Source organism: Hemicordylus capensis, chromosome 2 (genome assembly GCF_027244095.1).
Source record: "Hemicordylus capensis ecotype Gifberg chromosome 2, rHemCap1.1.pri, whole genome shotgun sequence".
NCBI classification, from domain to species: domain Eukaryota; kingdom Metazoa; phylum Chordata; class Lepidosauria; order Squamata; family Cordylidae; genus Hemicordylus; species Hemicordylus capensis.
The window spans coordinates 158,813,380-158,826,433 of record NC_069658.1 but is presented as its reverse complement, the minus strand read 5'-3'; the positions used below and the strand labels follow the sequence as shown (position 1 = coordinate 158,826,433).

General features: G+C 46.0%; 1 protein-coding gene across 7 annotated transcripts in view; it reads left to right on the top strand.

Moving 5' to 3' along the window:
- The window catches only part of SIDT1 (SID1 transmembrane family member 1), a 129,017-nt gene that overhangs the window by 65,743 nt on the left and 50,220 nt on the right, over nt 1–13,054 (top strand). For all 7 annotated transcript variants that reach the window (XM_053297750.1, XM_053297744.1, XM_053297743.1 and 4 more), the window contains exons 6-14: nt 576–659; nt 3,354–3,447; nt 6,131–6,202; nt 6,870–6,963; nt 7,088–7,131; nt 8,452–8,523; nt 9,371–9,519; nt 10,722–10,795; nt 11,989–12,055. In XM_053297750.1, the coding sequence (XP_053153725.1) occupies nt 576–659; nt 3,354–3,447; nt 6,131–6,202; nt 6,870–6,963; nt 7,088–7,131; nt 8,452–8,523; nt 9,371–9,519; nt 10,722–10,795; nt 11,989–12,055 (750 nt within the window). The remainder of the gene's footprint in view (nt 1–575; nt 660–3,353; nt 3,448–6,130; nt 6,203–6,869; nt 6,964–7,087; nt 7,132–8,451; nt 8,524–9,370; nt 9,520–10,721; nt 10,796–11,988; nt 12,056–13,054) is intronic.

The window sequence follows — 13,054 nt, the reverse complement described above, 5'->3', positions numbered from 1 at the left end:
GTTAGGCTCTCCTTCTCTGGAGGTTTTCAAAAAGACTGGATGTCCATCTGTTGAAGACGTTGTCGCAGTTTCCTGCACTGTGCAGATAGTAGATTTCGAAGGTCCCTTCCAATTCTGTGGTTCTGAGATTATGCTGATAGTTCACTTAGCACAGTGAGGTCATTCACACAATCAAAAATTGTGCTCTCCCCAGGTTTGGGAGCTGTGTGTGCTCCCAATTTTATGGTTGTCTGGAAGCAAGGTAAGAGGAAAACCTGGGTAGAAGTGTTTGCGTGGAAGAAAGGAGGAAAAACCTGGGTAGCTTTTCCTCCTACCTTGCTTCCACACAATCACTTCTACACAGGTTTTCCTCTTAAACAACTGAAATTGGGAGCACACACAACTCCCAAACTTGGGTAAAACACAGTTTTTTGATTGTTTGAATGACCTCAGAGACTTGAGCTCTTTCAGGCAAGATAGAACAGTTTGAGGTAATGGCGCTAAATAGGTCCCAAAACAGTAACAGTTTGGGAAATGGTTTTAAACTAACTTGAATTCAACTATTTACTCTTAACAAGCATGTCCATCTGTTGCAGTGCCCAGTTTATGATTTGGACCATAATGTGGAATTTAATGGGGTTTACCAGTCCATGACAAAACAGGCAGCCATCACTGTGCAGGTAAGTGGCTGATGCTCTTTTCCTGTTTTTGTAGGTGGGTTATTTTCAATAGCCATTGAACCAGTTAGGTATTGCCATTCTACACACAGCCCTAGGCTATACACTTATAAAAATATTTATGGTTATGCTTCAATATATTTGGGCAGTAGAGTTGCTGATCTAGACCAGGGTTTCTCAACGTGTGGGTCCCCAGATGTAATTGGACTTCAACTCCCATAATTCCCAACCCACGGCCACTGGGGCTGGGGATTATGGGAGTTGAAGTCCAACAACATCTGGGGACCCACACGTTGAGAAACCCTGATCTAGACAGTGGGACCATTCACACGACCTGCTAGGCGGGTGGGCAGGTGAGGGGAAGGTTTTGCAGTGCTTGGTAGGAGTGCGCTCCGTGCTCCAACATGATCCCCGCTGCTCCATGTAGCGAGGAGCACAGCAGATCGCTCTGAGGCTGGGAGACTTTTTCCTGGACTCTGGGTATCCCACAGTGCACCGCATGCCAAGCACAGTGTACTAGGGCAGGCTTCCCCAACCTGCGGCCCTCCAGATGTTGCTGGACTACAACTCCCATCATCCCAGCCACAATAAGTTGTAGCTGGGGGTGATGGGAATTGTCGTTCGGCAACATCTGGAGAGCCGCAGGTTGGGGAAGCCTGTACTAGGGGATTCCCCCAGGGTACAGCTGCTCTTGGCACCCATCTCAGTGTCAGTGCGAGCTGCTGACACATGATCCTGGCAGCTGGGTTAAGGGCACGTTTGCACCCTTCACCTCGGCTAAGGGCCGGGCTTCAGCTCAGGGTTTGGCACCAAGGCACTGCCACGATCCACGTGGATCTCGGCAGTTCTGACAGGCAGCCAAGCCTAGGCAGCCAAGCCCACTTGTGAGAACAGCCTCAGTGTCTTGTGGGGGTAATGCTGGGGATGGGGCAGGATGCATGGCTGGCTATACCTGAATCCAAATGAAGAATGGGTTTTTTCTAGTCCAGGGTCCTTGCCGACTATTGCACCAATTGGAGCCTTGACTGCACATGGCAGTCTGTGGACCAGATAAGGGCAGAAGGGCAGACTCCTGGTGTTTGTGCCGGGCCTGATCATAGCCTGTCAGAGGGGCTGATGTTGCACATCCCTTTTCCCTTCTGTGCCAGAAGAGGGCCGATCACACACAGTCCTAGACTTCCTCCATGTAGCCCAAGCCGCTGCTCAGTGCAGGGAACTGCTATAACTTACGAGATAGCCTTCTAGCCTCTGCTTGAAAACTCCAGTGAAGGAGCGTCTACTACTGCATGAGGCAGACATTTCCACTGTCAAACAACGGTTACAGTTAGGAAGTTCTTCCTAAAGTCTAGCCTCAATCTACTTCCTTGCAACTTCAATCCGTATCATATCTCCTGTTAGTCTTCTCTTCTCCAGGCTAAACATACTCAGTTCCTTCAACCGTTCCTCTCCATCTTGGTTGCTCTTCCCATGCCTACAGCGTATCTTGAAGGTAGATTTCGCAAACTCCTGGTGGAGCAGCGTCTTTGCTCTTGTGGTTCAGGGCAAGTGGAGGGGACATCATCCATTGTGTTTTATACTGCCCCTTTCTTGATGTGACCAGGGGAAAAACGCTGAGGCAGATTATTGATACATGTACTGTAAGGGCTCAGATGTGGCATGTTTAAACTACCTTCTTACAGATGGGATTCCATATGTTAGTTGCGAAGTTGCTTGATTGTCTTTTGAACTTAGAAAGAGATTTATATCTACTAAGCCTTTCTCCAAACTGTAGAGGTCTAGTCTTATTCTGTATGCTTTATTTGTTGATGTAACTGCAGATAGGTATTGTAGGATATTATTTTTAACTGTATTTTATTTCCACCCCCCTTTCTTTTTCTGTTATGTTATGCTTATGTTGTGTTTCATGGTTTTTGCTCTGTTTTAATGTTACATGATATTTTGTTTTGTTATGTTATTACCAGTGGTTACAACAATAAATAAATAAATTTAGTTACTTCCAGCTCTTTCAACTTTTCCTCGCCATCTTAGTTGCTCTTTTCTGAACCCATTCTAGTTTAGCAATGTCCTTCTTAAAATGTTGGGCCCAGAACTGTTGTTTATCTAAGGTCATTTTTGGTCTCTTTAGCAGATAATTTCCCCTAAGTGTTAGGAAGGAGAACAGCAGGGACTGTTGTTCATTATAATTTCTTCATTATTGAAGAAATGAGATATACTTAAATAAACAAAGATAGCTAGCATCTCTTTGATTCCCTCCAGCTTTCTCTACCTCTCAGGGAGCCTTCAGAATGTTCAATCAGAGCCTGGATTACATGTGGCTACCTCTGATATGGTGAGTAAGGTGTAGCCAGGTTCTTCATTTTGGGCACAGAGGTCCATGAAGTACATGGACTGAATCCTGGAGTCCCTAACACTTGGCTAACTTCACAGAGCAAGCAAATAGTAAAACAGGGAAACCATAGAGAATGAGCTGAGGCTTTGAAATCTGTGTCCTCCCAGCTAGGAGCAAAGCTCAGCCATTGGAAGGAAAATCATCCCTTTTGAGAATCATGGCTACTGATCTCCAGCAACTCTCATTTATGTGGCCAGCACGTTAAGTCTATAACTAAGACCATGGAGTTACTTCTTATCTATAGAATTCCCCTTTGATTTGAAAGGCTCAGATTTGAAATTGTTTCCCCCCGCCTTCATTTCGTGCAGAAAAAGGACTTCCCGGGTGAGCAGTTCTTCGTCGTGGTTGTCATAAAGCCAGAGGATTATGCCTGTGGGGGTTCAGTGCCTTCCTCTATACTGGGTAAGAGGGGTGAAAAGGGTTGGCAAAAGTAGACGGTTAGTAAGATACAATCTTGGACACTCTCAGTGGAGTGATACCCATTCCATATTGCAGTGGCAGTGTCTCAGGGAACTGCATCAAGAAAGACATTTCTTCCGCAGTTGTAGTGGGAATCCTAGGATCAGAGTATACATTAAGTTGGTGCTCCATGATTGAGGCGCCCAGAGTAGTTTTCTTCTTGTAAAAGTAGTCACCGTTTGGATCAGGGGAGGATGTTCCAGCCCGTTCGCACTGTGCCATGGCTGTGATCCAAATCACCTCCCCAAGTTCCTGGTGGCAACGAATAGGAAAACTTGCATAAGCTTTCCTCGCCACAGCTGGTAGCAGCTTGAGTGAAGAAAGGCAATTTATGTTGGAGAACAAACAAGGAAGAGAAGTGTTGGAGCCCTATTGCCCTGTGCCGTGGCCCTGATCCAAATCAGGGGGAGGCCTCACAGTTGCTTTTACAAGGACATTAAGTTGGGCATTTCAATCAAAGTAACAAGATTCTGAGGTCATTCTCATGACTTCTGCATCTGAGGGCTGGGGGGGAAGGCAGGATCATACCTACCTTCCCCCACATGATCTTCTTTCCTGGGTGCCGCTACTCACACGCCCACATGACTGGCATGGCTGCGGTCACCAGGGGCGGAGTCACCATTGGGCAAATGGGTTCAAAGAACCCGGGCCACCGCCCCCAGGGGCCACACCTCATAGCCCCAGACACCCCCCATGTCTGATTTCAGACATGGGGGACATTATTTCGCTCCCAAACGGGGCCACACGGCCTTTTAAAGGCAGGGAGAGCTGCTCCTGGCCTCGCTGCCAACTCAGCAGGGCCGATCTCCCTCCCAAATGAGGCCACATGGCCCCATTTGAGAAGGAGATCTTGTAATGATCTGCCGTCCAGCAGCTGCAAAAAACACTCTTTTCCGGTGGGAAGGGAGAGCCGACAAACAGGAATGGAGAGTAGTCACAAACATTGCCCGAAGTCAACACTGGGAATTCCATAGGCTCAGGGGTAAACACAAATTGGGGTCAGACAACAACAAACAGGTCCAGAGTTCTAGGTCAAGGTTGCTGACGGTAGGGCTGGTCACACAGACATTGTTTCCAGCACAGATGCAGCTTTCAGGCTGCTCTAAACAGGCAGTGTGCTGAGAGCCCCGCCCATCACTTCAGCTGGGCCTTGTCAGGGAGATGAGCCGGGCCAGAGCTGGGACCCCTGTTCCTTCTGGCCAGCCTCTCTGACCTACGGCATTCTTCCCTCTGAGCCTGTACTCTGGCCAGACATCGCTGTCGGGGATCTGGGGCAGGCACCTCGACTTCAGCGGAGGCTTCATCAGGAGGACGGGGGGAAGGAGGCAGAGGCGCCTGCAGGCCTGTCAGCTCTGGCTCTGCTGAGTTGACCAGAGTTTCAGCCTGTCCCCCCTGCTCTGGGTCTTCATCTGAGGAATCCTCTTCCACATCCCCCATGGAAGTCATCACAGATCGGCCCGTGCTGTGTTGGCAGAATGGCCGGAACGGCTCTCCCTGCCTTTAAAGGGGCTGTGCAGCCCCATTTGGGAGGGATACCACACCCCTGCGCCTGATGTAAGACATGGGAGCATGGCTTGCCGGCCTCCTGCGTCTGATGTCAGATGCAAGGGGTGGGGCCATGGGGCAGCAGCTGAACATGGGCTGCCACCGCCAGCCTCCCTCCATGCCCGACAGTCACCCAACATGGGATTGGGTGGAAGAAGTCTTCCCTCACCTCACAGTGCATTGTGCGGGCAGTGGAGAGGCAGCCTACTACAGTGCAGCAGGGCTCCTCTCCTTGGCCATGCTGCAGCTGGGGCTCTATGGTCTTCACTCCAGGTGGCTGTTCTCAGAGCTCCGATGGTACACATGACTAGGCAGTGAGGTAGAAAGCTGCTGTCAGTCACTTTAGACAAACTAAGCTAGATGGACTCATGGTCTGACTGAGTATAAGGCAGCTTCATATGTTTTCGTCAGTAAATACAAATCGAGCTTTGTGCATAGGAACTAGATAAGAATAGATATTTGCATCCCAATGCCATGTCTTTGCTCTCCATTGCATAACTTTCAATGGGGTGCTGATTTTGACGTGTATCCCAATACATGCAGCTTTGTTGCCACATTAGTGGGGATGCAACTTCTCTTCCCCTCTCTAAGAATCACTGACCAGGGGAACAGTGGTTGCTTCTGTGACTTCCATCCATTTGGCATGAAGTTTCAGACATTCTACAACTCCTCCAAGGGAAGATCTTCTGCTGGGGTGGCCTTTCCCCCCCAACAGTCTTCTTCCTGGGTGCAGGGAAACTTTCTACTTCCTGCTGTTGCTCCCCATTTCCTGTAACTTCCATTTTACTCAGCCTTCTAGGCTCCAAATGAACTGAACAAGTAACAAATGAATGCATAAAACTTGGAACTCATTTGTGGCTATAATATTTGTTTCTTTACTAATTAAGAATAAAAAGAATGGGCCCTATTTATTTCAGTTTTCCATTCACTGCAAACTGAATGCACACCCCTGTTTCTTACTATATTTTGGAGAGTTCTCCAAACTGGCAAGGGATTGTACAACATCTCAGAATACTGCTGTTGATTGACCAAGACAAGAAATAATCCTTTTTTCTTTCTTTTTTAAAAAATCTCATTCCAGGAAAGACCAACCATACCTGGAACCTTCAGAGAATGAAGAGACTCGAAGTAACAGTCGTGCCCTCAATTAAAGGTTATTGTCTTGGACTAGAATTCCACATCTTTGTTATACTTGTCTTAAAGCCAGAATCTGTGCCTTCTGCCATTCTTAGTAAGGTGGACAAAGAGAGTTGGCAAAAGCAGACTGATAAGAGACCATGATTAGCCCCATAAAGTGTTTGGGAACTAATGCCTCTATAAATTTGGTCCATGTGAAATTAATAGAGAATGGCTGCTGAGTATGGAACAGCTCAGGAGGAAGGACCACATAATGTAGTGTTGGCTGTAATAGTTCCCTTCTTATCTGTTTTAGTTGTAGGACAGAGAGAAAGAAATATGGAATGATGTCGGTTTTCATGATTATCCAGTTCGTTGGTCTATCCTACAACAACAAGAGTTGAAATAATAAATAAAAATGGTAGATCCCTGTCCCCAAAGGGCTCACTATCTAAAAAGAAACATAAGACAGATACTAGCAACAGTGACTGGAGGTACTGCGCCGGGGGTGGATAGGGCCAGTTACTCTCCCCTTGCTAAATAAAGAGAATCACCATGTTAAAAAGGTGCCTCTTTGCCCTGTTAGCAGGGGTATCTCCTAGCAAGGAGATGCACAGATTTGAGGAGCAGGAGGCATAATGATAGAGGATAGGTGATGTCTTCCTCCTAATATGCTGATGGCAAATCCATTCTTCTTCCTCCAGGGTCTGTTTATGTGCGTGCCATCCTCTTCAGTTTTTTGAGCTTCTTCTCCTTCTACCTGGGTGCACTGGTGGTTGCCTTTGTACACTACATCAGGTGAGTGAAGTGTTTCAGCTGTCTCAGTATGGAGGGCAAGCCTCTGTTTTCCCATTTACCGAAGTGCCTAACCCTTCAGTAAAGGGTTCGGTTGGTAACTTAACATGTTTTCCATTGATTTCAGGATTCATAGGAAGACTTCAGCTGGACGATACACTCTCGATAATGGTAAAATTCTAATATACTGTGCTAATATAGAACCACAGAAGAGATTTCATGGGTCATTGAACATTCTGCCAATAGCAGGAATCCTACCTAAACTACCTCTGTTGGGAAAGGAGGAAAACTCCATTCTCAAGCCACAGTATCTATAGAGCTGATGTAAAGTGGCTAAATAAACTGCTTTGAATCAGGAATTTCCCAGTACATGTCTCACCGCCATCATGACATCTATAGATGGCCATATTCTGACCTATTGTACAAGGTTGTCATAAGAATTCCAGCAAAATAATGGATGTGAAACACTGCTCAAAAAAAGTAATATAAATACTGGATATGTTAGAGGTTGTTGATTTTTACCCACAATAGGAAAAACAGCAGAGCACTAAGGAATGAGCACACACTCCAGTTCCAGAGTAGATAGCAGAGGATGGTTGGGATATTGCAGCTATTTAGAGAAAACACATGGAGATCCTTGTATGACTAAACACTAAATATTTGTTGGTTAAATACACTTAGATAGGAAAGACCTATATCTAATCTAAAGGACTACATAACGGATAGGTAAGGAGAGAGAGAGAGAGATGTTTCCATCTGCTCTCTAAGAAGATGTTTCCATCGGCTCTCTAGGAGGAAGGGAAGGATTGTGACTCAGCACAGGAAGTGCTGCAGAGTCAGTTCAGGGGTCATGGAGTAGGGACAGATAGGGAGACCCTGACTCACTGTCTCTACTCCCAATGCCCCTAGTGGTCATTAGGACAGTTGGTGCAAAAGGTCGATGCACTGGAAGTTCATCTCCAACAGGATATAGTTATCAAAAACCAGCAGGTACCTGTTGAATCTGTCTCAACAGATTCAACAGGCACTGCATTCTGAAGGGTAACTTGTCAGCTTAATCTGCATAGATCTGTCTTCAACAAACATTAATTTGGTGCAAGTGAACTGCCTAGAGAGTTTCCTCCTTTTCTTAGATAAATTGGCTGACATTCAGAGCAGCGATCTGGATGCAGAACAGCTGCTCTTAACGCAGCCAGAGTTTTCCCAAACAAAAGAGTGTGCACGTTGGGGTGGGGGTGGTGGAGGGACTTTGGCTGCTCTCCTCTGCTTCCGTAAGTGCTCTTTGCCTTCCAAAGATATGTCCTTAAGAGTCACACAGCCTCTTTTAGTTCCCACAAAGTGCAACCTGTGCAGAGCTCTTGTCTGGCAACGTCACAGGCCATGTGATAGGAAGCACCTGCTCTTCATTTTTCGAGGAGTTTCTTCTGCCAGTCTTTGATTGCCTGTGAGGGCGAAAGTAGGAGGCCACTGACCTATTTGTTTTCATTGCAGGATCTGGGACTGTGCCTTCCTCTCATCCTATCACTGCCAGCACCCCTGAAGGAAGCAGCTATGGAGCTATTGGTATAGTAACCATGGAATTCCCAAGACACTGGGCCAGTTTGGATGGTGCTTTGTCCACCTGACCCACCATACATAATAAGGATGTGAGCCCTCCTTGCGTGCCCCATGAGTATGTAAACTCCCCCCCACCCAGTGTTCAAGAGCAACTCTTCCTAATCCCCCCTGAGGGAAGCAGTTGTGGAGCTATTGGAGCTATGTAACCATGGAATTCTGATGATGTGATATGTGATAAGGATGTGCACCCTCTTTGTGTGCTTCATGAGCATGTACATCCCCCCCCACTAGTGTTCAAGAGCACCTCTCCCTAATTGCTTGGGGTGGGGTGTGTTTCTGAACCACCCCCTCTACATGCACTTGTTCTAGCACATATAGGAGTGCTTCAGAGGAACACACACACCCCAACGTGATGAGGGAAAGGTGCCCCTGCACTCCAGGAGAGGGGTGGGTGGGTGGGTGGGCGGGTGAAGGACATGCCTGCTCTGTCCTGCCTGTCCTATGCCCAGGCAGTGTGCCCTTTTCTCAGGTGGTCCCCCAAAGTCCCTCTTTTCTGGCATTTGTGTTTATTGAACACATCTGCCCAATTGTGACTCTGCTGCTGGCCCTGTAGATGTGAGGCATACCCAGCATTATTGGAAGGGGTCCTAATGCAGGTGCCAGTTGCTGTTGTAGGAGCAATAGCGGCCTGCTAAACAAGTTCTCTTCCCACTTCCACTCTTCACCAAAACCCTCAAACCCAGTCATGAATTTTCACGGTCTTCAGTTCAAGATGCATTAGCTCAAGAGTCCCCACAATTAATTATCCAGTCAAAGTAACTTTATACCCCAGATATCCCTCTCTTGTTTTCAGATGAGTCAAGCTCCAGTGGAGGTCAGCAGTTATCACCACTGGATCAGAGGGCTCCTTGTGGCTCTGATACAGACAGCTCAGTGGAAGAGGAAAGTGACTTTGACACCATGCCTGAGATCGAAAGTGACAAGAATGTCATCCGCACTAAGGTATTTCTGACAAATTATTTGTGTCAAGATATAATGCTCCCTTATATTCATCGCTATCCCTTGCATTCTGAACATTGGATGAAACTCCTATTCAAGTGCTATCTGAAGTGCCTAACATCTAGAACCTTCTAGATCTAGAACCTTAGTTACGGAATTTCCTGCACTCAGGGAGGTTTGCAGGAACGGAGCTCTTACGTTTCAGGCAGCGGGTGAAAACAATTTTATTTTTAAACGTATTAGTCGAATTTGGTTTTTCACTGGATTTTTGTCTTGTCCTTATTTATTTTTATTTTGTAAGTGGCGACTTACTGATTTTATTACTTGTTTAACTTTAGTAGCATGTTAACTGCAAATCATCAGGAGAACCTTGTTGTGAAGCACTTTAAACAAATAAATATGTAATATATATCTAATCTTTATGGATTGTGACAGCAACGAATTCTGGCTCTGCAGGGTACCTCCATTCCTGCTTGATAAACAGTGGCATGAAAGGTGGAAGGAGGACAGGAAGTGGGGCCCAGGGGGCTCTCACTTTGTGCCTGGCATCCAGCTGGTGTCAGATGCAGAACTCTCTCTTATGCTGCTCTTGGTCTGGTTGGTGCTGTTGCCCTAGCCTAAGTGAGAGTGCAGGGACTTCAAAATGCACTCTTCGCATAGATGCTGAACACTGGTTTAGGGACTGCATTGGAAGGAATTCCAATATTCCCTTACACCTCTGACTTTTTTCTCCCCTCTTCTTTTCCCCTCCTTTCCCCATCAAACACAGATTTTGATTATTTATTTTTTACAACTGTGTTTTAGATTAAAGCACTGAGTGAAGAAGGACCACCAAAGTCCTGAGGATTCTACCCAGTTATTTCCATGCAAAATGTTTGCTACCAAAGGTTGGAAGGAAATAGACCCATTCAAGGAGTAATTGAAGTGACTTTAGTCCTTATGACGTTCTTCATGATCTTGGTGTAGGCTAACATATTGGTTCTGCACCTGCTTAGAGCACACACTGATAACTTTGCACAGCTAAAGCCCAGGAGCCTTATGCTTATGTCTTGCCTTGAGGCAATTTTGCTTCATGCACATGCCTTGAAAGGTAGAACAAGCGCTTTCTCAAACAAAAACTGCTTAAAACACGCAGCCCGTACTATACTTTTTGCTAGCAGTTCGTAATCCATTAAAGCATCACAATCTATAAAATCTCTTTCTAGGTATTCCTCTATCTGTCAGATTTATCCAGAAAGGACCGAAGAATTGTCAGCAAAAAGTATAAAATTTATTTCTGGTAAGTGGTTGAGTTGCCTGAGCTATGCTCTCACTGGGTTCAGTCTTCTGCATGGTGCCTTTCAATAAATGGTTTTCCAGATTATTAAAAAAAAGCTCTTGATAGAAGAACTAAAATTGTGCCAGCTCCAACCTAGCATCAGTGATGCTATTTCCAACCTAGCATCAGTGATGCTATTTCCCCATCATCAGTGTAACAGAAATGGGCATGGGATAGCCGTGATGCTGGAGGATATTCATATCAAGTGAAACATGTATTTCTTATGTTCAAGTTTTGGAGTTCTCAAAAGGTGTGGGTAAAAGAGGAGTGACTTGTATTGCTTATTGCAGTGATGGCACAGGCACTGCCCAGTTGGTGCTGTGATGCTACCACAACCACAATCCCAGCAAAAACACTGATTACAACCTGATAATTTCCCTTCTCAGTTCCTATAACTTTCTCTTCTCTTGTCTCCTGTTGTCTCCCATTGTCTCAGTTCAGTTCCCTTGTCTCTATCTAGCACTCTTCTTCAAAGATGTGCACTTTGCTCATTGTTCCAATTGCATTATTATTCATATTTATATATCACTTTTCAACAAAAAGTTCACAAAGCGGTTTACATGGGAAAAACAGATAAGAGTTTCCTGTCCCAAAAGTGCTCACAGCCTTCTCCTCCCACACAAGCTGCTTGTCCTCATCTTCAAAACCCTCCATGACCTTGCCCCGTACTTATCTCTCTGCTTTCATATCCCAGCACACCTTCTTTCATCAAGCTCCAGAGCCCTCAGCCATCCAAAGGTATTGTCTCCCTCAAGCAACACTTCCCTTTCTCCTTCGTTACTCTGTATGCCGGGAAATGCCTCCCATAATGACCTCCTCCCTTATTTCCTTTAAATCCCTCTTCAAAATCCACTTTTCCCACAAAGCCCAACCTCTAATCCTCATACTATACTCTGAGGCAGGGGCTTATTTTTTCTCTGTGTGTAAAATGCCGTGGATGGTGGCTAGTGCTATTTAAGTCATAATAACAAAATAATGATTATAATGTAATACAGGCAGTGGGACTGCCCATCTGTCTCCTTTTGCATTTGCCTTTGTTCATATTAGTAAAGTTTTGCTTAGAATTGTAAAAGCATCTAAGCCCTTTAAAACCCAATTACCTCTTAATGCGCATCTTCTTACATTTATGTATAACCATCATGGTCTCTCTGCAGGAACATCATCACAATCGCTGTCTTTTATGCCCTGCCTGTAATCCAGTTGGTGATCACATACCAGACGGTGAGTTATCTGCCTTCTTTCATTTTGGCCATCCAGACGAAACACCCTTTCTCTTACCTCGGCACTTTCCAGATTACATGCTGCAACAGCAGTAAAATGCTTCGGCTTGGCAGGATCGTATTGAAAATGATCCCCAGAATCTCAAACTCCTGCAATGGGAAAATACAGCTACTTTTTTGAGACGCACCTGCAATGTTGTAGCACTATAATACAAAGATAAAACCCGAAAGAAGACATTGGAAATGTGAACGGCACTTTGCTGCCAGAGCAGGGATTGCGGAGTCACAACACAGGAATTACAGAAGCACACTTAGCAGATCTGTAGTGACACTGTTGTAGGGTTTAATCTGGAAAGCACCTTCCGCTCAGTGCTTGCAACACTAGTTTAAGTTAAGTTTATTCTGTTTTTGTCTTTTATGTAGAGACTGAGGTTCAAACTACAAGTTCTCGGTTGCTGTAAGCCGGGGACATCTCTATAGGTTATCCCTTTCAGGAGCTCCAAGGCAGGACAGAATTTGATTGGATAAAAAGAAAAGCCTGCCTGAGGGGGATAATCCTGCTTCAGTTCTTTCTGTACTTGGCAGTTCCAGGCAGCGTGTTTTCCCCTCTCTTGAACCTTTCAGCATTTTTTCACTTTCCTCTTGCTCTCCCCCCCCCCACCCCAGTTTTGTCTCCAATCCTGCCCTTCTTCAGCTATCTCCTGAAAAACAAACAAACAAAACCCGGCTTTTTCTTTCTCTCGCCTTCTTCCACTCCTCCCCCACTCTCACCTCCGTTGCATGGAGCAGAGCTATCGGGGCAGGAGGATTATTTTAGTCCCAAGGGGACCAGCACAGAAAGACTTTGGTCCGGGGCGCTCACGGGTCTTCCACAGCCCACCTCCCGCCCGGCAAGCCTCAAAAGCAGCAGCAATGGCCGCCAGCTTCTCCTGACGCCGCGCTGCCAGCAGCGCTATTGGCCGACACTCAGCCGCCTATAGTACCTGCCATTGCAATGTCG